We start from the raw sequence: 25,129 nt of genomic DNA on the forward strand, positions 1-25,129 counted from the left end.
ACATGCCCATGGACGGTGTGCGCTCTAAGGCCAGGGAAAGCACCGCTTTCCCTCAGCCTCAGCGCGCCTCCTCACGGGCAAAGTGTCTATGCCCGAGGCCTAACATGCACTCAAGGAGTTGAAAGTTATCTGCAGTCTTGTTCAGATGAAACATTAGATGAATTGCCTAAAAAATCCTATAACCTAAAATAACGCAAAACCCAAAGGGAATATGGTTGTCTGTAACAATTTATAATGTAAAACCTGTAACTAGTGTGTGTAATATTCTCTAGAATAAAAAAAAAAGATTGAAGCAGGTGGTCTCCGGATCTGATCCGTGTTGATTTCAGCTTCGGGAACCCCCTGCTTCCCGAAATAAATACCTCGAAATGGGATGCCAATAGCAGCACAGATGGGACGAATTTGGGATATCAAAAGGGCCGATTTCAAATGCCCGCATCCTGCGGGCCAATAGGAAACCATGATGTCATCACTTGCGGCTTCCTATTGGGACCATGTGACGTGGGAGCGTTAAACTGTGCATCGATACTGACCCCTATATGGAGGTACAGGTGCGCCGACGAGTATTCTAAAACTTGCCTTGGAAAATCTGGGTACCCAGACAATACCCAGGTACATGCTGGGTATATGCTGCAAGATTTCAGTGACATTTCTGCAGAGACTAATGGCCCATCGGATTAACACAGCAGGGGTCCCTGGCCGTCCCATTCAGTTTGAATGGGACTGCCAGGGACCCCCGCTGTTAATCCGATGGGCCATTAGTCTCTGCAGAAATGTCACTGAAATCTTGCAGCATGTACCTGGATCTTGTTGGTGATTGCCCCAGATTTGTTTTAGCATACTCGTCTGCGCTACAGTAAGTATCTCAGGAAGCAGGGAGCCCCAGAGATTAAATCAACGCGGTTCAGCTTTTGAAACCCCCTGCTTTCAACCTGTATTTAAGGAAAAAAACAGTGTCGCTTGGAGTGCTCCTTTAAAGCACATTATGGTCCAATTCATCATCAATATCCTCTGGAGAAATACTGGTGTCACAGCCTTTTAAAAATGCCCAATATTTTGTATTGTCGCACTGGTTTAAGACCCGGTCCCAGTCACTTCAGCCATCTGAAATCGTTGTGCAATTATTTTAAGGTAAGAGGAGTAGTTAAAGTTCTGAACCTCGGTTTGTTGTGCAATCTAGATGTTGGTTTCTGTTCAATCATGTTTAAATACATATGAAAGACAGTGTGGCAGCACCTTTATAACTTCTCGTGATATTATTTAATTCAGTTTGCAAGCACTTATTTCCATCAGGAGAGATGATCTTGCGATTAACCACTTCTATACACCACATTCTCACAAAAACTTGCCAATGCTTGCATTTTCGCTTTTTCTGCCACATGCAAAATAATTGTAGTGCAATGCAAAAAATATTATTGTACCATTTCTGTTTTTCATTTATAATAATAGACAAAAAAAGACAGGGGTGCCCAATGCTACATCCAATTGACAAAATATATAAAGTATACAGTTTAAATACTTCAATAATAAGAATAAGAATAATATTTACTTGGTTATTTAGTTAAACTCTTTGGCCAAAGCCAAAAAAAGTCAGAAATTGATTAACACACATTAAACTTTATACGTATTACTTTATATGTTTTGTCACAATTGGATGTAGCATTGGACACCCCTGTCTTTTGTTGTATACATTTGCCACGCCCAGCACTCTTTTTGACATAAATATATATTCATGATGTGGTGGGTGTGGGAGTTTGAGCTAGCTGGGAATGTGTGTTAATCAATTTCTGACTGGTAACAGTTGTAATGGAGGTAGGTGGCACCTCCCCTCAGTGCTCACTCCTCCTCACCTTTTTAACTTGGGAGGTCTTTTCACTTTGCTGCAGGAACAGGATCTACTATGGTTCTTTCCCCTCACACAGAGGTAAAGGGAAGGGTTCACAGTGTAGTGTAGGACCTGCATTAATTTTGGTTATACCTTGACGTGGTACTGTATGCAGGCTTATGACACTTTGGCCAAAGGGTTTAACTAAATAACCAAGTAAAGGGGGCAGCAACGCCTTGCACAGCAGGAAAGGAGAAGGGGTAAGCAGAGTTATAAGATTGATACAGGGGCAGCCAAATTACCATAGAACAGGGGTGGCCAACTCAAGTTCTCAAGGGCCACCAACAGGTTAGGTTAAGGATATAAAAAGGAAAAAAACTGCGACGCACCACCACAGTAAATAACGAAGAAGAGGGCAACTCCAAAAAATTGTTATTGGATCCCCTCAGACTGATAAACCTCCTATACAGTATTTGTGATATACCATACCTTATTGCAGCAGTGTGCAAGCTCCCTGCGCCTGCACCCCCCCTTACCTGCTGCCTCCTCGGTCGCGCCCTCCCTCACCACTAATGATGCGTCAAATGATGCTGCGGGGTCATGTGATGTCACGTCACGTGACCCGCGGCGTCATGTCTCCATGGTAACGGGCGTCATTTGACGCCGCGTTGCCATGTAGACGCGTGAACCAGAAGCCATAAGTACATTTACAAGTAAGTACATTTACAGAGGCCTCGCGCTCTTAGCGCAGCCCGCGGACCCCCAATAAAGATTCGCGCCCAGCCCCCTTATTGGAGAGAATCAGGTTTTTTCTTATATATACATATACTTATATGGAGTGGAGACTTTATTGGTCTTTCCTCCCTCTGTTGGATTACTTTTTGGAGCCCCAGTTATCCATGAACTTTATGCAGGTTAAGGATATCCCTGCCTCAGCACAGGCGGCTCACTCAGTGGCTCAACTGAACCGTTTGTGCTGAAGCAGGGACATCCCTAATACCTGGCCTGTTGGTGGTCCTTGAGGACTGGAGTTGGCCACCCCTGCCCTTGAGCCAATACAACATTTTGCCCCTGAAAGGGGCAAAGGCTTAAATCTATATGAATTTCCTTACACTTGAAAATACCATACTTGCAAGTGTTTTTAAATTGATGGTGTTTCAGTGAAAATCTGGGAATTCAAGATAGCTGTCAAATCCCATGGGGCAATAATACGTGTTGTAGCATTTTGAATTCTTCAGTGAAAAGTTGCGGGGTGAACAGTCATGCTAATTTAAGGACTGTATTGGACAAAGTCTAGTATTCAGTTTAGTAAAAGAGTGACGTTTGCTAGTGAAATCTGGGACAATTAGGAAATAGATGTTTTTCATATATATGATATTACAAAAAGGGGGTAATCTTGCTCAACCAATGAAAAAATTATAAAGAGGGTGCTTCCTAGGAGGATCATATGTAATGTTAACTATTGTTTGTGCAAAAACATAAAGGGAAAAATCCTATAGTGTTGCACACCCCCAAAATGATGAATGATTTGAAGATAAAAGGTAACTTTTAAGAAAGATGTTAATTTCAGCTCCGGGGACCCCCTGCTTCCAGAAATACTTACCTCCATAAGGGCTGCGGGTATCTTTGCAGCCAGGGATCTTGTGTGCCTAACAAAATGGCAGCATTTAAATGTCCCGCGTCACAATAGGAAGCCATGATGACGTCCCTTGTGGCTTCCTATAGGCCCGCATGACCTGTATATTTAAACTGCAGAGAGATACTGACACCCCCTATGGAGGGGTGCATCTCAGGAGGTCAGGAGGTCTCCAGAGCTGTAATCCAAGCTCTTGGTTTGTAGCCCCAATCATTTTGCTTGCTGTGCTCAGTTTTTTATTATCTGGATCAATTGGCAGATATTAGCACTGCCACTGCACAGCCCTTTATAAATGTGGCTTTTATTACTTCAAATCAGAAAAAGATCCGAAGAACAGCAATTCCTTGAAGAGGCAGAACTCACCAGCCAAAAATTGAATTAAAAAAAAACTTTTGTTCAAACTAGATAAAAAAGTTTGACATCCACAAACAAAAGTATTATAGGAGAGGAAATGCTATTTTAACCCCTCCTTACTGATTGTAATTGCACAAAACCTGTGTGCGTAATTGGTATGTAAAGAAAACATAATTGGACAAACATAATGGGTATATCAAATTATAATTGGAATTTATTTATATATCGGATGCACTGGGTAATAGTTTCTGTATAGATGATTAATGCTGTATTTCATAATTGATATAGTGTTTAAGTATTTCGATAACCACAATCCGCTATCTGTGGCAGCAACCACAGCCAGACAGAAATTTAACCTGAGTAGCCTTTATATATATGTATGACAAATATATGACACCTAAGCAAAAGTATACCACATAGCCACATTAGCAAAATAGTTGTCTCATGGTAAACAGTTCATTATTAAGTGTCAAAATACATATTGCTCTATATTAACAATATGTTAGTTTGTAAAAAAATGTATATCAACTTAAAAAATGGCCTTTATTACTTACCTGAAAACAGCAGGTGTTCTTTTTCATGAAATATAAAGACAGAATAAAAAATATATAGAAATAAAAAAAATACTTACGAAACCGGCCCGTGGCAATAGCTTTGAATGCCTTCCAGTGCCCTGGGGGATGCTACTTCTTTGCACAGATAATGGTGTGCATCTGCTGTCAATCTGTAATATCCGTCAATTAGCGACACGAAGGAGAGGGCTTCCTTTAATGAGGAGAATTCCACCTCCTGCAAAACGGGGGGAAAGTAACACTAAATATTTATATATTGTGACAGTCACAGACTGACTACGTTAGAGAGAGCATCAGCTCCAGCAATCAGGAGGTTAAACTCCAAGCTAAGCAAGCAGCTATGGTGTGTCAGTTAACTGCTGATTGCAATGCCTTTAAAAAGCAGTCAGTAGCCAGACAGAACTCAGCCTTACCCCAACCAGCAAGGACGCCGGTTGGAACAGTTTCCAGGCCTGTTGGACGCAAGGCCTGTTGTTTGGACCAAACCCACAGTCTGAGAGGATCACACAGAGAGACTTCAACTGTTGTCGCTTACAGAGGTCAAAGGGCTAAATATTGGTAAAGAGCTTAGCTCTCCAATCTGTAGTTAAGGAACTGACAAGTATGTTAGTTAGTTAGTACTCCAGAAGGAGCTGGGTATTTTGTTTTTGTTCCTGTTCTGTTTTATGCCCTATTGTTAATAAACCTGATAAGCCAACCCTACGTTTCCTACCTTAATGTGAGAGAAAAGACCATGCAAAGTGACTAGGTTGTCACATTTGGTGGAGAATTTGGGCACTCTAAAAGGCATTGCACATAAAACTTTGTGGGTTTGAAAAAGCAAAACAAGAGACATGGGTTTTTTAAATGGCTGCTCAACAGGAGTAAAACTGCTACAAAGACACCTACGACAAGTAAAGCCTGCCACACCTGTATGACTAGCAGCTGTGATTGTAGCATATTCAGAACAGTATTGATGCAGCAGCGCCTCCTGAGGTCGGTGTGAAGAATACACCTTAAAGTACAAGAACGGAAGATATACAGTAAGGTGTATATTGTGTAATGAGCCTGGCCACACAAGACAGTGTCCCTTCCGGAAGGATCATTCCTATGCGGTAACGGAAAAGTACCAGAAGTGTTATGGTAAGAGAAAAACAGAGAAAGGTAGCGCTAAGATTCAAAAATGTATATACACTCTGGTCTAAAATGCAGTGTACAATAGTTAGAAAAGATTGTCAGCTGCCTGTGATATATCACTGACCCCCAGGTCACAGAAACAACATGTGGAAGTGGATAATATATCTCTGGCGCCCCACACATAACCCCAATATAAAAAAGGATATATACAACCAGGACCAGTAGCTGGATCAGGTCTAGGGGTGTGATATTCTTATTTTATATGGCTATGGCCAATCATTGTTTCTAATATTAAATGTGTTTTTTACTTTACCTGTTGTTTTCTCGCAGCCCTTTGTCCAGTCCTGTTATGTGTTATTGGCTTCAATTATCATTTTCTATTATTATTGCTAGCAGTATTGTTTTAAGCATTGCATTAACTTAACAATATTACGCTATATGTCTTTATTTGTTTTTATTTATATATGAATCTACTTCGTTTGGAGCACATCCCTAGACCTGATCCAGCTACTGGTCCTGGTTGTATATATCCTTTTTTATATTGGGGTTATGTGCGGGGCACCACAGAGATATAGTATCCACTTCCAGAAGTGTTATGGTGTAAAGAGCCTGGTAACTCTTAAAACAGTGCCCTTCAGGCTTTCTGATGACAATGAAGAGGGGTCCTATGTGGCCCTGGGAAAAAGAGCAGTATCAGCAGCAAGAAGAATATTTGTTCCAGCGAGCCAAGATACTGCAGCAACAAGCAACGCGCTGTGGACGCAAGAAAGATGCAGAAGCTTTTAACAATAAGTGTGTACTCAGTACCACTGACGCAACAAAGTATTCTAAGGTAAAGAGGAAGAGAGAAAAAGAAAATAAGTTCTCAACTTACAGAGGAAGTTGTAGAAACGTTTAAAGATAATCCTGGGATGTCCTGAAAGCGTGTATCAGAAAGGAACAGGGATGTGCTGCAGCCCAGATTGACTGGCAAATTCATCAGGAGAATGGCAGAATCTCCAGAGGCTTCTCGGAAGCAAGGGCTGGGCCGGAGCTATAGCAGAGGTCCAGAGGTATCAGAGTCCAATGCTGAAGTCAGGTACTAAGATGGTGCATCTATCTGGTTCTGACCATAAAAATCCCTCAATACACAGTATCAGGGAAGTGGACCAGGAACCTAGGAGTGATGATTCCTTGAGCCACGCTGAAAATGCACTGCAACTACCAGGCTTGACTGTTGCCTTCTCCGTGAGCGACCAGAGAAAGAGCAAAAAGTCAAGGCTGAATGGAAGCAGCACTACGAGATCCCTCTGAAACACGTTCACAATCTCAGCACAGAGCTGGAACTCTCATGGCATGAGGTCTGCACTCTCAGCACAGAGGTCTGTAAATGGAGGGTTGCAGATGAAAAGATCCTGATTAATTTAGAGTCGGTAAAAAGAGAGAATACATGTCTGAGAATGGAAGTTTCAGATTTGACTGACCAGGTCAGTGAAAGAAATGAGAAGCTTCACGAATTGGAAAAAGTGAAGAATTGGAACAAGAAAAATCAAGGGTGCAGGAAGCACTAAAAAGTATAGAGTGTGTGCTGAAAAAAGAACGTGTCTCCCGGGAGCAGAGAATACAAGAGCAGCACACAAGGCAGATCCAGCTGCAAGAGCTGCGTATGCATCTGCAGGAGGCAAAAGAGAAACAGACGGATGCCGAGGAGAAGCAGCGAGTTCTGGAGGAAGAAAGTCTTCAGGCTGCTAACGAAGTACAAGTACTACAGGAGCACGTGAGTACCCAGTGTGTCCCTGCAGAGCAGCATCAGGAGCTTAAGGCCACCTCAAGCATCACCAGAGCTGTGCTGGACCCTAGTGAAGAAATCTGCTGAGCTCCAAAATATAATGAATGATGCAGTGATGCAAACTGAGAGCAAGCACAAGGAAGGGGTGGAGGCTCTGAGACAAGACTGCAGGATGTATTCAAGAAACCGAATTCTTTCGCTGATGAACTAAAATTACTGCAAAAGAAGAGAAGCATTCTAATAATTCAGAGAAACTACAGAGTCCTCATCCAAGGAACGATGGAGACAGAAAGTTATCTACACAAATGCACAGCAATTGTCCTCATACAGGCAAACTACAGAGGGATGAAAACTCGTCGGCTTAATCGCCGGAATAATGCAGCCTGCGTTCTTCAGTCAGTTTAGAGGATGCAGTGTCAAAAGAAGAAGTATGGACATTTGAAGCAATGTGTTAATGCACTCTAGTCGTTCTACCGTGGCCATATAGTATGAAACAGGTTCCTTACTATGAAAGGAGCCGCTATAAAAATTCAGTCTCTGACAAGAATTTGACAGAAATGTATCCGCTATCACGTCCTGAGAAAGGCGTCACTGGTTATCCAAAGTTTCTTCCATCTGAATAAATGTATCGTTCGAGGAGAGATGCCACAAAGTACATTCATAGTTGATGAGAACTCAGTCAAAGTTGAGGTGCTGGAAAGTAATGGCGCTGAGCCAGATGCAGATGGTCACGCTAGTGAAAGTGAAGAGGAGATCGCACAACGCATAAAAGAACTTGTTCCCAAGCGAGTAAAAAGAGTTGGTGAAATGGAAAGGTGAGCTTGAGTGAGTCCTCCGCAGGGTTGAAGAAGCTAAGCACATCATTATAAAGCAAGTTCTTGAAGAGGCACTGTTTGAGTACACAACTACTCATTGTGGTGAGAAACTGATAGAGGTACTATGCCTCTGTACTTCATATTCTAAGTTCCAGATAATTGCCCCAAAGGGGAAATAACAAATTACTAGTAAAAGTGAAAATAATCATGAGAAAAAACATTGCAGTTGTTTGGACCAAGGAGAGAGAAAGAGAGAGAGACGTCAGGTGTTGCCGCTTACAGTAGTTTAAAGGGCTAATTATTGGTAAAGAGCTTAGCTCTCCAAATCGGTAGTTAATGAACTAAGTATTAGTGCTCCAGAGGGAGATAGGTATTTAGTTTTTGTTCCTCTTTCGTTTTTTTGCGCCCTGTTGTTAATAAACCTGATAAGTGAACCCTAGGTTTCCTGCCTTAATGTGAGAGAAAAGACCCTGCAAAGTTACTGAGTTTTCACAATATATATTTCATAATTCCAAAAATTCTGTAATGACATATGCCTATACAGTATAAATATGTATATTTGCATGTGTGTACAATTACGTTTTCTATATATTTCCGTTACGGCATATTAGGAAATTGCACAACCACGACTTCCCACAGAGACAAACTTCAAGACATAAAATTTGAAAACGTTCCTTTCAAGGTCAACTATTTAACCTCTGCAGAGCAACAGAGCTGTAAAGCACGTTCTATGTCTAAAGATGTCCTGGATGGCAAACACTCTTGACTGGATACTGAAAAATGAGAACATGGCAGGAGCTGGTTTCTTCAGCAAGGGAGTTGCCAACCCTACATCTCTGATATCTGTCAAACTGAATGGGTTGTAGAAACTGAACTACCCACTAATAACACATCCAAGAAAAAATGTCCAAAGGATAACATGTACATTTTGCAGAAGGGAAACAAATGTGTCTTGGGGCTAATTTTCAGGAAGGAAAATGAAATAGCTGTCATCCGTGCAAGATACCATGCATACTGGTAGTTTAAGAAAAGTGCCTGTCACAGGAAGCCTGGAGTGACCAAGATTGGTGAGGTCAATAGACCATTACACCACAAGATTATCACTGTTGTCAAATACAATAGCTGAGGGAAGGCCAGTGTTTACACACTGTATTGCTTTACAGTGCAGCAGTTCACTTAAAATGAAGTTTTCTTGATATTACTGAAATTCTTTATATAACCTATGATTTATGTTTTTGTGAATGCTTCTATTCTTTAGTATATTTGACATTTAAACACTCAATGTATAGTGATTTAAACAGCAAGAACCTTCGCAAAATGTCCCACAAATGTCAAGCAATTTTACATTAGAAGTGTGAAATATTGCTTGCATGGAAAAACTTTAGCTGTGATCCGCATGGGATTTATTTTCAGGTGAGAAACATATCTGTATTACATTTCCTATGAAGGTCTAAATCAAGTATTGCCAATGAAAAATAGCCTTGCATCTGTTTAAAGATTTTATCCAAGAGGTTCAGAATGTGAATAACTATGTGTATAAGGAGGTGCCTGCGTATTTATTATTCAGGGTCTGATTTTATTTGAAGATTGCCGAGCAGAGGATTGAGCAAAAGAATAGCAGTATGATCTTCTTGATCAATAAAATCACTTGACTTATAGATGGCTAGAGGTTCTTCACTACAGAGATCCTAATTAGAGCGAGTCTTCCGAATGGGGTCCATATACAAAAGCCATCAGTGATCATTAACAGCCATTCAAGATTGCTAATGGCTTTTGCACTTAATTTAATCTACCCTAATGTATTAAGGCATATGGGGAGCTAAAGGGGTGTTGAGTGGGCTTTTTGTGTTTTTTTTTTGTTGTTGGGGTATTATTACAGTTTCCATTTTGCCCTGGGTGCATCAGCTTGAGACTTGGGCGTGTCAATAGGTGGAATTAGAGAGGAGTTATAGTATATAAAACAGTATAAGAGGATGAAACACATTTTGTGTCACTGCTTGTAATTTTGTCTTTTGCTTCAAAATAATTTGCCAAGTCTGAGGTGGCATAAACTCATCCTCTTAGTACAAGTGAAACGAAAAACAATGTTATTACTTTTTTCTTTTCGTTATGATATCTGCTTCAACCAGAAGCTGAAAAAACTCAAAGAGAACCTTAATTAGGCTCTACACAGAGCTTTAAATCATTAAAAGGACTGAAGGAGAGGCTCAGTGAGTAAAGACTCTGACTGACACTGAGTTTGAATGCAGGGGAACCTGGTTCAATTCCCGGTGTCAGCTCCTTGTGACCTTGGGCAAGTCACTTTATATCCCTGTGCCTCAGGCACCAAAAACATAGATTGTAAGCTTCACGGTGCAGGGACCTCTGCCTGCAAAATGTCTCTGTAAAGCGCTGCGTGCAACTATACAACAAAAAACAATTATTAATATTATTAAAATGGAGACTCCCAGTTTGGAGAGAATCTAACATTTCCCATTGATGGATGTGGATTTCCTTGCTGCCATCTATAGTGGCCATGTGGCCGAGATGTCACAATTGGTGGAGAATATGGGCACTCTAAAAGGCATAGCATATAAAGGTCTACGGGTTTGAAAAAGCAAAAAAAAATATGGGTTTTTCAAATGGCTGCTCAGCAGGAGTAAGACTGCTACAGAGACACATACGACAGGTAAGAACTTTACAAGTAAAGCCTGCCACACCTGAATGACTACCAGCTGTGATTGGAACATATAAAGAACAGTATTTATACAATAGCGCCTCACGTGGATAGTATGAAGAATACACTTGAAAGTGCCAGAATGGAGGATACAATTGTGTAATGAGCTTTGCCACACAAGACAGTGCCCCTTCAGGAACGAGCATTCCTATGTACCAGAAGTGTTTATGGTGTAAAGTTCCCGGTCACACAAAACAGTGTCCCTTCAGGACTGATAATGATGATGATGATGATGATGAGGAGGAGGAGGAGGATGACTCTTATGCGGCCCATGAAAAAGAACAGCATCAGCAGCAAGAGGAATATTTGTTCCAGCGAGCCAAGCAACAAGCTGCAGACTCAAGAAAGATGTAACAGCTTTTATCACCGAGTGAGTACTCATTACCACTGGTGCATCAGTCTTCAAAGGTAAAGAGGAAGAGAGCGAAAAAGAAAACAAGTTCTCAAATTACACAGGAAGTTGCTGAAACATTTAAAGCTTATTCTGGGACGTCAGGAAAGCGTGTATTAGAAAGGAGCCAAGATGTACTGCAGGCCAGATAACCTGGCAAGTTCATCTGGAGACTGACGAAATCTCCAGACGCTTCACAGGAGCAGGGGCTGGGCCGGATCCACATCAGGGGCCCGACGTACAAGAGGGTCCAATGCTGAACTCTTGTACCCAGAAGGTGCGTCTATCCGGTTCTAACCATAAGAACCCTTGAACAAACAGTACCAGGGAAGTGGACCAGGAACCAAAGACTGACTATTCCTTGAGCCACTGTGAAAATGCACTGCAAACTGCCATGCATGACTGCTGTCTCCTCCGTGAACGATTAGATAAAGAGCTACTGTACAGAGGTGTCTGTCTCCAGCGATCGCTAAGTGTGTGTCTATGGAGAAGACCAATCGTCTCATGCAGAGAGAGTTGGAGGATGTGACAAAGTCTGGAGAAGGCAAACGCCAAATGTTGCTGCCATGGACAAGAAGCAGAGAAAGTATGACTAAATTATTGCTGACTTGAAGCAGTACCATCATATATCTAAAAGAGAGGTTCACAATCTCATCACAGAGCTGGAACTCTCACGCCATGAGATCTGCGCTCTCAGCACAGAGTTGTGTAACTGGAAGGATGCTGATGGAAAGATCCTGATTAATTTAGAGACTTTAAAGAGCGAGAATAGAAGTCTGAAAGAAGAAGTTTCAGATTTGCCAGAACAGGTCAGTGAAAGGATTGAGAAGCTACACGAGCTAGAAAGAGTGAACAAACAATTTGCACAAGAGAAGCCTAGGAAACAATCCGACAGTATGAAAGACACAGAAGAATTACAGTGAAGTTCGAGGACTTTCTGGACTGGAAGTCAAAGAAGAAAAAGTTAGGCGATCCTGGGCTCCTCAGTCCAAGTGACAGCTAAAATTGAGCCTAAACAGTCTACACTTTAAGCCACAAACTTACTAAATGAACACAAGGTATGATCAACATTTATTGGAAAGAGTGCTACTAAAAACTAGCCTTACCAGAGTCTTGTTGTCTTGTTTGTTGATGGTGACTACTCTGCTCTCCGTGTTATCGTCTTTGCTTGCTTGTTTGATGTTAACGTCAATAATGTCAGGAAAATCACAATAAATCTGTAAATCCTGCAATCAAATTTGGCCCTGGTTTAGAGTCAAGTTAATCAACCAAGATTATCACAGTGGTATTTAATAAGTCTTCGCACGGATTGTACACTATATTGATATGTATTAAGGGACTTCTTGCGAAAAATGGAAAAGCGAGAAATGTAAAAATGTAGTTCTTATCAAGCTTATTACTTAATAAATTTCATTTTAAAGCTAGAATATACAAATTGTATATCACATAACATTAAATATTATGAGTATACACAGATTTTACCATATTAGACTAATAAAATAGCTGAATATACTGTGAAGCTTTGCTAAATTCTGTTGAGCCATTTTTTGCATAACATTGCCAACATATCTAAAAATAAAAACTTTTGAAAAGTTAATTACCAAAGTGGAGAAAAATGTTCATATTGGATGACTATGAACCTGCCGGTTAATATCTGGATCCAAGTTATTTCCCCCTAAATTAGTCGGTGTGTGAAAACTATGTTTTAGAAGTGAATGGCTTAGATCAACTTGTCGGTAACACTCTGCATAATAGAATTTATTAAGCACTCGTCATTTCAATTCTAAATGCATAATCATGGTAAAAAAAATTAAAAAGTTAAAATGTACCTGATCAGTCAGTAAATCCCTCTCTTTGTGTTTTCCTCTTGATAACCGAATTCCACCATTTCCAGTTATTACAATGGTGGCAAAACTCTCTTTTGAAGAATCCCTGCAGGGCTCTTTTACTTCAAAGTGTTCAGAGTAGAATGCCGATTGGAGGGTTTCCAGATTGATTAGATACTTGAGTTTTAAGTCTCTGGCTGTGGCTTTGCATTGGCTGAACTGCTGTATAAATTTGCGGAATCTATACCTTATTCTCTTGCGTGTCAAAATGTGGTAGTCCTGGATTTTTGCTCGAATACATTTGGGCAACAATTTCTTGTAGCTGCGCAAGAAGAGAAGTCGACCATATGAATTTAGGAAATGCTAGGGAAAATCTAGCGACTTAAGATATTCTGTGCCACATTGTTTTAAGTAACTTCCTAAAGTAAATGAAACAAGTTCAAGCTGCACAGGATAACAATATTATTATTTTCCAGGAGGTCAGCAAATGAGACAGACCGTGAAGAAACCCTATTGCAGGTATTCTGTGTGACTATGTATTCTAACCCTGGATACCAATGCCTAAGAGACATGGGGGGTTCATTCAGTTTCTTGTAAGGAAAAGGGTTACTTTTAGAGGAATCCAAGGACCACTTAGGCCCCTGGAATCCCATGAACGTTTTAACATTACACACTCCACATTTAAAATTGGGCCTATTACATAGCATTCCAGAAACAAATTTGTAAACACAAAGCGCAGAAGGGGAATTAGTGCTTCCTCTTCCTAATAAGGAATGGCAATAAATTTGGATTAAACTAACTAATCTATCCATTTGTACAAACTTTATTTATTTTTAAAATATTTTATTAGATTTTTTTTTTCACAGAGTACAGATATCCAACAGTATAACGATGGGAACATACAGATGTATAGATTAGAAATGGTATTATTATAGGATAAGAAGCATATCGGGTTATTCTTGAATAGTTACTTTTAGCCTGTTTATAACAACATCTGAAATTATACAGGCATTAATTCCGTTGGTAAAGGAGAACCAACTAGTACTGTTCAGTATTTATACCATGTTGACAAGTAGTTGGGGGGGAACAAATAAGAGAGACAAGGAGAGAAGGGGGGGGGGGGGGGAGAAAAGAAGGGCAAGACAGAGAGTGCAGGGGAGGGGGGGGGGTGGGGGTGTGTGGCCTCCCTTCCCCACTGGCTTTTTCAAACTCAAACCTTTTGGGTCTATATCGGGTGGGTTTTTCCGTTATCTATCTGCTGTTACTTTGGGTTCTTTAAATCTATATGTTCAGCTAGGGTTGAATCAATCTACCAGACCAATTTATTTCAAATTAGTAACATGGCTACTCAATGGTCCCACGTTTTATAAAAGTCAGCAGTTGAGTGTTTCAGAAAAGCAGTCATTTTTTCCATCAGCATCACCTCATTAATTTTTTTTCTCTACATTTTATCTAGAGGGGGGGGGGTATTCTCTCCCAGGAGGCCGCAACAGCGCACCTGTGCCGCAGTCAGTATAAATGAGATTAGACGCCTCAGAGGGTGGGTGTTATCTACGACTGGTTTTGGAAGCAATAAAATCAGTGGGTCCAGGGAATGATTGATAGGTCTGTTGTGTCTTTAATAATAGTTCGGATAGTGAGCCAATATTTCTGAATAGCCGGGCATGTCCACCAAATGTGTGCCATGTCGCCTCTCTGTCCACAACCCCTCCAACACAGACAATGCAGGGTAAATTTGTTTCAGTCTGCTTGGCGTGAGATACCATTGACATAAGATCTTATAAATGTTTTCTTTGGTAGTGGTACATATGGACGTCTTTGCGACAAACTGCCAAATATCCTCACAATCAGCTCTATCAATTTCCAAGTTTAGGTTGGCCGACCATTTGAACATATAATTGTGGTCAGGGGAGTCCACGAAGCCTCCATACCGGCATACATTTGTGTGATCAGGCCTTTCTGGTACGGGCCTCTTCTACAAAATGTTTCGAAATTTGAGAGAGGGAGGAATTCTAGCTTTGAGACCTTTTTTGCAAGAAGTGCCTAATCTGGAGGTATTTAAACATGTGGAGATCTGGTGCTTCGTATTTTATCTGAAGCTCTTGGAAGCTAAGAAGTTCATTTGTACAAACTTTTAGGAGCACGGGTTACACCAGCGGTGCGCAAACTGTGGGGCGCGACCCCCAGGGGGGGCGCGACACTGCCGACGGGGGGCGCGGGGTTTACAGAGGCCCCGCGCGCTTCCCGAAGGCACTTAAATTAAGTGCCGGGGGAGCTGCAGGGCCTCTGTAAACCTAACTTACTGTGGCTCCGGCGGCTTCCTCCCTGCGGCGCCATGGCAACGCGGTGTCAAAATGACGCTGCGAGGTCATGTGACGTCACGTTGCTATGGCAACGTGACGTCATTACGCCGGAGCGCGGGTAAGTTGGGGTTGGGGGGGCGCGGGAGCGAGGGGACAGCCGTCAGGGGGGCGCAGGGAAAAAAGTTTGCGCCCCCCTGGGTTACACAATGCTTTCCATCTCTTTCCCACGATAGGTTAGAGGAGAAAAAAGAGATCTGCTGTTTCTTATGTTCTGGAGAAGTTGTGGACATCTCGTGTGTGTGTGATGGATCTGTGACAAAATTATCCATCTATGGAAGAAAATCTTTTTCATGATCTATACGTGTCAGTAAATGTCACTGTGATGTTATAAAGCAAACCAATTCTAAAATAGGATAACCATTAGGAATAATACGTAGCTGCAAAGAGTGGCAGCCACTCGGGTACAAGTAAAACATCCAAATGTTGATTAACGGGAGAGATTATCGACTTTTTTTAGGGGGAAGTTTACACAAGATTCCAATAATCTAAGGCCCATTAAAATATTTCTTCAATAAGCTAACATTGTCTAGAACAGTGGTGCGCAAACTGGGGGACAGTAGATTTGTCTGGGGGGGGGGGGGCACGGGCAGTTGCAGAGGTCCCGCACTTTTCCCCAAGGCATTTAATTTAATGCTGGGGGATCGCGTGAGGCCTCTGCAACCTCTACTTATCGAGGTTCAGCCGGCTTCTGAACACGTGACCACGGCAACGTTGCGGGGGTTATGTGACGTCGTGGTTGCCACGGTAACATGGCGTCAAATGACGCTGTGGGTCACGTGACGTCACACGACCCTGCAACGACATTTGACGCAGCACGAGGTAAGGAGGGGGGGCGACCGGCAGAGCAGTCGCAGCATAAAAAGTTTGAACGCCCTTGGTCTAGAACGGTCTTGAACGACTCTTATCTATACAGATAATATTAACAAATCAGATGCAATATATATTTGAGAAAAAAATAAAATAAACATGTCCTGTTGAATTCTCCATACACAAAAAGCACAACAAAGACTATTCAACAGTACCTGACAGCATTGTAAATGGATAATGGAGTTTGCTCTTTTTCACTGGCCATGCGCATCATGTCGAGAACAGCCATTCCAAGGCATTCCTCTTGGGTTTCATGTGTGATGGGGATTGTTACCCAGCCATTAACAAAATCATATCTCCACTGGGCGAAGGAAAAAATAAAAAATAAAGTTGCCATATATCTATATCATTTCATTTCAAAATCAGGTCATAGTTTGCAGTATGTCATGTTTTTGCTTTTATTTGTATCAGATTATTGAGAAGTACACAGCTGCAATAACATTTACAAACACATATTGTACTTAATATTGCATGAGGAAAGGGCAAGGAAGGCCTGAAACGCGAGCGTTGCTTTGGATATCCATGTGGCGATTATGTACGGCATATTTTTAGCTGCCATTATACGCTGTGAATTATTTGCTTTGTTTTTCATGATGTTTGATGAAGTAGATTTTTTGTAAAATGTACCATTTTTGTAATTTCATATTAAATACATTTTGGGGTGCATTACCCATTGAGTTTTTATTTTTGAGTGCTGGTCTGATGTAAATGTTTCTATGTATGTTCATTGTACCCGGTGGTGGAGGTATTGGACCTGGGCACCAGATACAATTATCAAGGCAGTGCGAGGGCAAGTTCTATTTTTTGTATTTTATACATGTATACCTGTATTTATATGTCGCCATCCAGGGATATAGCGCTTTACAGCAGTAATACACATGCCACAATATTACAACATATAAAGGGAATAAGCGCTTCACACATAAAACAGGAGGAAAAGGAGTCCCTGCCCCAAAGAACTTACAATCTAAATTTGTCTTGATATGTACATAAAAGGACTGTGTTAAAATACACTAACATGGTGACATTTAAACAATAAGACACCTTATTTATTATTCAGATTCTCTTTACAAGTAAAAGGATCCCTTGGTTATTTCATAGTGAGAGGTCTCTCATTCACAGGCCATGTTTCTGGGATACTTATGCTTCCAGGCCACCGCAATGCATGCATATTGAGGGATTTTCTGGGGCACTGGCTGATCCGTGAATGCTCCGATGTGCAACTATGTAATGGTCCCGGCAGTGAGGACCTCTGGACAAAACTACAACTCAGGGGTCATATTCAAAAAGGAGGAAGCCTTTGATTAAATCAAGAGATAGAAAATGCACGTATTTACTGGTATGGCATATACTAATATAGTCTTATTTTCTACTACAGGCATACCCCACATTAACGTACGCAATGGGACCGGAGCATGTATGTAAAGCGAAAATGTACTTAAAGTGAAGAACTACCTTTTCCCACTTATCGATGCATGTACTGTACTGCAATCGTTATATACGTGCATAACTGATGTAAATAACGCATGTGTAACAGGCTCTATAGTCTCCCCGCTTGCGCACAGCTTCGATACAGGTAGGGAGCCGGTATTGCTGTTCAGGACGTGATGACAGGCGCATGCGTGAGCTACTGTTTGCCTATTGGGCGATATGTACTTACTCGCGAGTGTACTTAAAGTGAGTGTACTTAAAGCGGGGTATGCCTGTATTAAGTTTGAGTAACGACCACAGTTTAAACATCATAAAACTTTAAAATAAAACAAACGACAACATCTGTGTAAGAAAGGCTGAGCACTAGACCACAAAGAAACCAAGGCAGTGTTAATTGAAAAACTTTTTGACAGCCTATGAACATTTACATCGACTATAAAACCTAAAATCAAGGTTTCCTGAAAGGGACATATTTCAACATTGCTATATTAAACTGGTTAGTCAATATTAAAGTCGTACTGTATGTGTTATAGTGTAGACACAAATGATTCAGGTTATAAGCGTGTAAACCAGTGCATCAAGTGGTTATTCAGCACATAGAATTGTCAAATAATAAAACTTTGCTTTTATATACTGTAGAATAATGCTCTCATATTTTGCCAAATACCATATAACAGCTTGTACCAGACTTCAGAAATGAGGTGTTTTGCATGATGAACATCGAGACTCTTATAGATTCTTAACTACCACTCATACTCCAGTACCTCACAGCAAAAACAGATAAAGAATCATATTTACTACGCGGCACCTTCTAGTGCTGGACGCCATCTCGTGGCCATTCCTTGGGCTGTTAATGCATCTTTAGGTGATGAAAAGTATCTTGTCGAATAGCAGTGCTTAGTAGATAAAGGCCATAATCCTGATATTGAGTAATCAACGGGTATGTGTTTTATATGTAAAATATAAGGAATAAACCCAACTTGGAAAATACCTACCTTGAAAGAATAAACATTTTTGTGCCTTAATGTTTTACAGCAAATGTATTTTTTTTGTTTAACTCGTTACCTCTAGCTAAATGGATCTACGCACACTCCCATCTATCAGGCCATCTAAGACCCCCTCATTCTATACACTGGGGTGGTGAATTACCTATTGGTGAGCAAAAACCCTAATTGAAGTGAGTGGAAGTTACCATTTGGCTAATCAGGGACATAACGATTCCATATGGTGTGGGGCAGAGCACTGCACAGGTAACGTGGCCTTAACATTCAGGTGACTGTCACTACTCACCCCTCTGATTAGTTTCTTTAGAGAATAATGCAACTTAACATACAAATTTTTTTTTAAAATAATGTCAAATAACTAAACAAATATTTCCAAGCCATATATCAACAACAAAAAGTTTAATAACACATGTACTCGATCAACAAAATTGAACCCATTAACTTAACCACTGCAATCAGTTCCTTCGGGATACAGGTGGTACTGCACAACTAAATGACAAAGACTAAAACGTTGACATAAAAATCTGTTGGCTTTTAAACCCTGGAGTGCCAGAGGGCCATGGGATGTATTGTCCCGGGCACATGGCACCCAAGGAGTTAAGTGTAATTTTAGAGATGGTGAAAATGATTTCTTTACAGCTGCTCTGTTTAGAATTCTTAAGTTATATTACATGCTGAAGCTGATGTACACAAAAATGATAAAGCAGGCTATGGATAAGAGATATTTACAGTGCATTGTCCCATTGTGCTATGAAACACTTTAGAACAACGTCAGTCTGAACAAATAATCCTTACATGGATTATAACACCAAATATGAGCATGAGCTGGTGACAGTATTTATGGACCTTTTGTAGCACAAAAGATTTTTATTTTTTTTTTATTTTTTTTTAAGGGCATTTGGGAACACTCTGTCCTTTCTGCGAAAAAGCCATCTTTTCAGAGCAAGAAAATTAGGGCTTATGAACACAAATGTTAAGGAAGCACGTACCTGGTGAAAGAGTTTACATTAAATCCCAAAGAACGAAGAAAAAAACCCAACGTCCCCACATTACAGCATTTCTCAAGCATCTTAAACCATACATGGGGAATTGCTTTAGATTTGATTACAGTTGAAATGGGCTATAAAATTATTTTTGAAAAGCACATTTGAAAACCGACAAGTCTATTTGCAACACAAATGACAAAGGTACAGAAATTGCATGGCAGTTGGCAAGAAATACAATGCATAGCAGAGCAACGGAATGGGACATTTGGTCGTGGCCGTTTCAGCACGTCCAAATGACCACCGGCATTTAGCCGCAGACAGACCCACCGTCACAGTCAATCCACCGCTGGCCACTTCAACAATTAAAGTTTTTAGTGCTAAGGTGGTTAACTTTAGGGTTTTAGTGGTTAGGATAATGGTTGGGTGATATGCCGATATTCTCTCTGACGAAGCGCCATTTAGGCGTGAAACGCGTAAGAGCTACCCTCCATTTTTTTGTCTGCACCGAATAAAGATTACCTTTTACCACAAGCTGTTATCCTGATCATCCTTGGCTGTGCCCTGACACACTGCTTCCTGCAGTATACTCATATGCCGATATTCAGTAATATCACAATAATCTCCCGGAGTACCGATATTGGAGATTACCTGTTATCGCGATATTACGGTATACAGAGGTGCAGCTTTGATGATGCGCGCTCTCTCTCTGTGCTGCTCTCTCCCCAAATCCCCCTCCCTTCCTGCTTCTGAATGGGGACTTAGAGGCTTGGGGAGGAGCTTCGGGCAGCATGGGGAGAGAGAGTATGTGAGAGCAGCTAGATGCAGAAGGGAAAGGTAGGAACTCCACGCCTCACTTTAATTTTGTTAAGCCCCCCCCGCCCCAACACTTAACCCCTTCCCCTGGGGCATGTAATGTCTTCCTCCCCCTCTCCCACCCAGGAGTGGGATCCTTATCACCTTCCTCTTCCACTCCCACCTTGAACACAACCCTTTCCCCACCCTCCCCCTGGGACTCGTAGCCCCTTATGCTCTCACTACTAGGACCCTTAACATCTTAACAGCTCCCCCACCACCAGCCATGCCTGAACTTCACCATTTCTCACCTATACTGCTTGCATCTAGGGTTGGGCAATATCAAAACTCTCACCACGATAACGATATATACTGTATCATGATAAATTGAGATTAAGTTGAAATAAAGGTCTGAAAATGTTCTAGTAAATCTGAATAAAATGTGTTCTCAAAATTGATTTTTTTTCCATTTACTAGGACAAAGAGACCTTCATTCCCAAACCCTTTCCATGTCTGCACTTCACACCATCTCACCTACACCTACCCCTGATCCCATCACTCTCACCCGAGATACTTCCTCCATTTAAAAACACCTTTCACTTACAAAATGTTAAAAATATATATTTAACACATTTCTCAACAAAGAATTGTCCAAAAAAAATCTGTTGTAAAGGTTTTTTTTTTTCCAACATTTTCATAAACAGTGATAGTGATGGAAGCAGTGTAGGTGAGAAAGGGTGAAGTGCAGGCATAGAAGGGGAAGGGTGGGGGTTAAGGGTCCCAGTGGAGATAGAGAAAATGGTTAAGTGCCCCAGGGAGGGAGAGAGGATGGGGTTATGGGTCCCAAGGGTGAGAGAGAGGTGTTAAGGGTCCCAAGGGGAAGGGTGGAAAAGGGGTTAAGTGTCCCAGGGGAAGGGTGGAAAAGGGGTTAAGTGTCCCAGGGGAAGGGTGGTTGGAGGGGTTAACAAAACAAAAGTGTGTAGTTCCTACCTTTCACTGCTGCCTCTGCTTTCACATGATCTCCCTTCCTCTTCATTCAGAAGTAGGGAGGGAGGGGAACTGTGGGTGAGAGAGGCAGAGACAGCTCAGCTACAGCTTCAATGCTGCTTTCACTGCACCGGCATCCCGAAATATTGCGATAATAGGTCAACTCCCATATCAGCACACAGAGGGAGATTCTGATATCGCGATATTTCGGTATATTGCCCAACCCTACTTCCAGCACCGAACATCCCCCCTCCCCCTTTATGAAAATCTAAAAAATTAATTAAGACAGATTTTTTAACAATTTTTAATTGTCGAAAAATCGGTTGAAAATATTTTTAACATTTAATAAATTAAGTGTGTTTTTAAATGGAGGAAGTATCTCAGTGAGAATGAAGGGATGAGGAGTCGATGAATGATAGGGGTGTTAGGGTGATGGGAGCAGTGTAGGTGAGAAAAGGTGAAGTGCTCGACATGGAAAGGGTTTGGGAAAGAAGGGCTCTTTGTTCTGGTAAATCTGAAGCAAATGTATTTGTTTTGAGAACACATTTTATTTAGATTTACTGGAAAATTTTCTGACTTATTTGAACAAATGTATTGCGATATATATTGTTGTTGCAATAAATGTATTAATATCATTATCGTGGTGAAGATTTTTATATCGCCCAACGCTAGTATGGGTCTTAGTGTTAGGGGGTTCACTTTAGGAGTTTCAGTGGTTAGGGAGTTCACTTTAGGAGTTTCAGTGGTTAAGGGGTTCACATTAGGGGTTTTAGTGGTTAGGGTAGGAGGTTAACTTTTAGGGTAAAGGGATAACGTTTTTAGGGTAGCGGTAGCATTAGTACTAGTGGTAAACAATAGGTGGGTTTTAGGGTAAGGGTTAAGGACTTACCGTAGAGGCGGTCATTTGATCGCAGCGAAATGGCCGCAACCACATTTTCTAGACCACGGAGCAATGTGTTTTTCAACAAGGGTTCCTAGGAACCTTCCATTCTCCGGGCATCCCTAAAGGGTTCCCTCCGATTTTCAGGTAATTTGAAATTTGTACCAAATACAGAAGAATTTTAACTGCATCTGATATAAGACGCGGTACTAGAGGGTTGGGGTTCCTTACCTGTACATTGCATCTGATTTCAGACGCGCTATTAGACAAGGTTAGGATTCCCAAGAATTTCACAATATAATTAGGGGGGTTCCTTAACAAAAAACATTGCTCGTCGTTCTAACACCATTTACACACAACTTAGTGTATTCAAATCGAGTCCGATGTCGGAACCTTAAAGTGAATTCTACTCCTCCAAAAGGCAGCAAAAAGTGTTCAAAATTACAGAACAGCAAAAACAAAATCCATGCAACAACCTGTGTAATATATTCAATAACAATATATGATATATTTATGTCATTTTCATTTTAAGAAACATTTAATATTAAATACAGTGAGGCAGTCAAGTCTAACTGGAAAAGGCTGCACTGAGATACTCCGTGGTAATGTCATAGGCTTTGAAGCAGGTGAACTCTGTTTGAATCCTGGCCCTCCTTGTGACTGTGCGAAAGTAACTCAAACTTCCTGCACCCCAGGCACCAAAACTATAATGAGCAGGGGACTCATTGCGCCTGCAATATTTTAATTTTCAGAAAAAATATGAATATTTCTTTAAAATGTTTGCACCATGATCTAAGAAATGTAAAAGATAAGACATGGCAATTTGCAAAACAGAAACCATCTGAACAGTTACGTTTTACTGCACCTTTTGGAGCAACTTATAAATGGAATTTGCTTCCTTAGAGACCTTCAAATAGCACACGAAAGAAGCAATGTTGCCTAAAGCCAAAATACTTGAGTCCCCTACGATTTGCAGATGACATTGCTAATTTTTGCCAGAAGACCTCCAGCAACAAATTGGAGAACTCGCCGAAGCAAGTACAGCAAGAATGTCGGCCTCCATGTGAACCTGAACAAGACCAAAAAGATGTTCAAAAAATGTGTAGAGTCTGCAAAGATTGAAATAAATGGAATAGAATTAGAAGAAGTTGAATACTATGTCTACTGTGGCTGGCAACTAACAATGGATGAAATCAATAGGAGAATGAAGATGGGATAGAGAGCATTTGGAAGGAACAAAACAATACTTTAAGGGAACCTTCCACTGTGTCTCAAGAGGAAAGTTTTTGACCAGTGTATTTTGCCTGTGCTGACGCATTGATGTGAAGCTTGTACCCTAAATGCGAAGATAATTCAGAAGCTTTAGACAACACAAAGAAGTATCGAGAGATGTATGCTGGGTATTACCCGGAGAGACATTCATGAATTCGAAACCAAACAAAAGTCTGTGTTCACAAGGTTGAAGAAATTAAAATAGCAGGGGGGTGCGGAAATATCGAAAGAAAAAATTCCCACTGCTGGACAAAGATGGTAGTCAAGTGGATTCCGAGAGCGATTAAATGACCAAAACTAAGATGGGATGATGATATCAGAAATTTTTTGGAGCAACGTGGAGAAGAGAGACTTGCAACCGGACTACCTGGAAGATGATTTGGGAGGCCTTAATCCAGCAGTGGATCGACAAGGGCTGAAGATAATGTACAGTATATATATGTAATTTTTATTTTTTTTATATTAACAGCAATAGAATCGAGTGTTTTCTGGAAGTGAATCACATTTTCAGCTACGGGGACTGCCCGGTTTCTGAGTCACTGGTGTAATTTCCCCCCCCTAAAGCCTTTATTAAGGGGTTAATTCCTTCAGTGTCAGTGGGTTCAGCAACACACGGCAGTGTAATGGACTGCTGGCCACTCAGGCACCTAACAGGTTAAGATTATTTCTCTGATTTTGTTATTTAAAGATTTACAAGACTAGCCTTATAGACCTATTGTTAGCCTATTCCCCCAACGTGTCCATCCATTAATAATGAGCACGCTTTCATTGAAATCCTGTGTATCCTGCGTTATATGTACATTTATTTTTAAGTCAACAGAAGTTTTAAAATTAGACAGAAAAACAGCTGTGAGTAGGTTTACTGGCTATGCCCTTCTTTAACCCAGAATGTGCTAATATATATATATATATATATATATATATATATATATATATATATATATATATATATATATAATGCATATATATATATAGATAGATACAGTTGTGTGAAAAAGAAAGTACACCCTCTTTGAATTCTATGATTTTACTTATCAGGACATAATAACAATCATCTGTTCCTTAGCAGGTCTTAAAATTAAGTAAATACAACCTCAGATGAACAACAACACATGATATATTACATTGTGTCATGATTTATTTAACAAAAATAAAGCCAAAATGGAGAAGCCATGTGTGAAAAACTAAGTACACCTTATGATTCAATAGCTTGTAGAACCACCTTTAGCAGCAATAACTTGAAGTAATCGTTTTCTGTATGACTTTATCCGTCTCTCACATCGTTGTGGAGGAATTTTGGCCCACTCTTCTTTACAACGTTGCTTCAGTTCATTGAGGTTTGCAGGCATTTGCTTATGCACAGCTCTTTTAAGGTCCAGCGACAGCATTTAAATCGGGTTGAGTTCTGGACTTTGACTGGGCCATTGCAACACCTTGATTCTTTTCTTTTTCCGCCATTCTGTTGTAGATTTACTGGTGTGCTTGGGATCAATGTCCTGTTGCATGACCCAATTTCGGCCAAGCTTTA

At 40.8% G+C, this 25,129-nt stretch overlaps 1 protein-coding gene across 7 annotated transcripts in view; it reads right to left on the minus strand.

Moving 5' to 3' along the window:
• Positions 1-25,129, minus strand: part of JAK2 (Janus kinase 2) — a 208,134-nt gene that overhangs the window by 41,162 nt on the left and 141,843 nt on the right. For all 7 annotated transcript variants that reach the window (XM_075596797.1, XM_075596745.1, XM_075596788.1 and 4 more), the window contains 4 exons: positions 16,405-16,550; positions 13,023-13,341; positions 12,300-12,419; positions 4,447-4,604 (listed from right to left, as the gene is read on the minus strand). In XM_075596797.1, the coding sequence (XP_075452912.1) occupies positions 4,447-4,604; positions 12,300-12,419; positions 13,023-13,341; positions 16,405-16,550 (743 nt within the window). The remainder of the gene's footprint in view (positions 1-4,446; positions 4,605-12,299; positions 12,420-13,022; positions 13,342-16,404; positions 16,551-25,129) is intronic.

This window comes from Ascaphus truei, chromosome 1 (genome assembly GCF_040206685.1).
Source record: "Ascaphus truei isolate aAscTru1 chromosome 1, aAscTru1.hap1, whole genome shotgun sequence".
Taxonomy (NCBI): domain Eukaryota; kingdom Metazoa; phylum Chordata; class Amphibia; order Anura; family Ascaphidae; genus Ascaphus; species Ascaphus truei.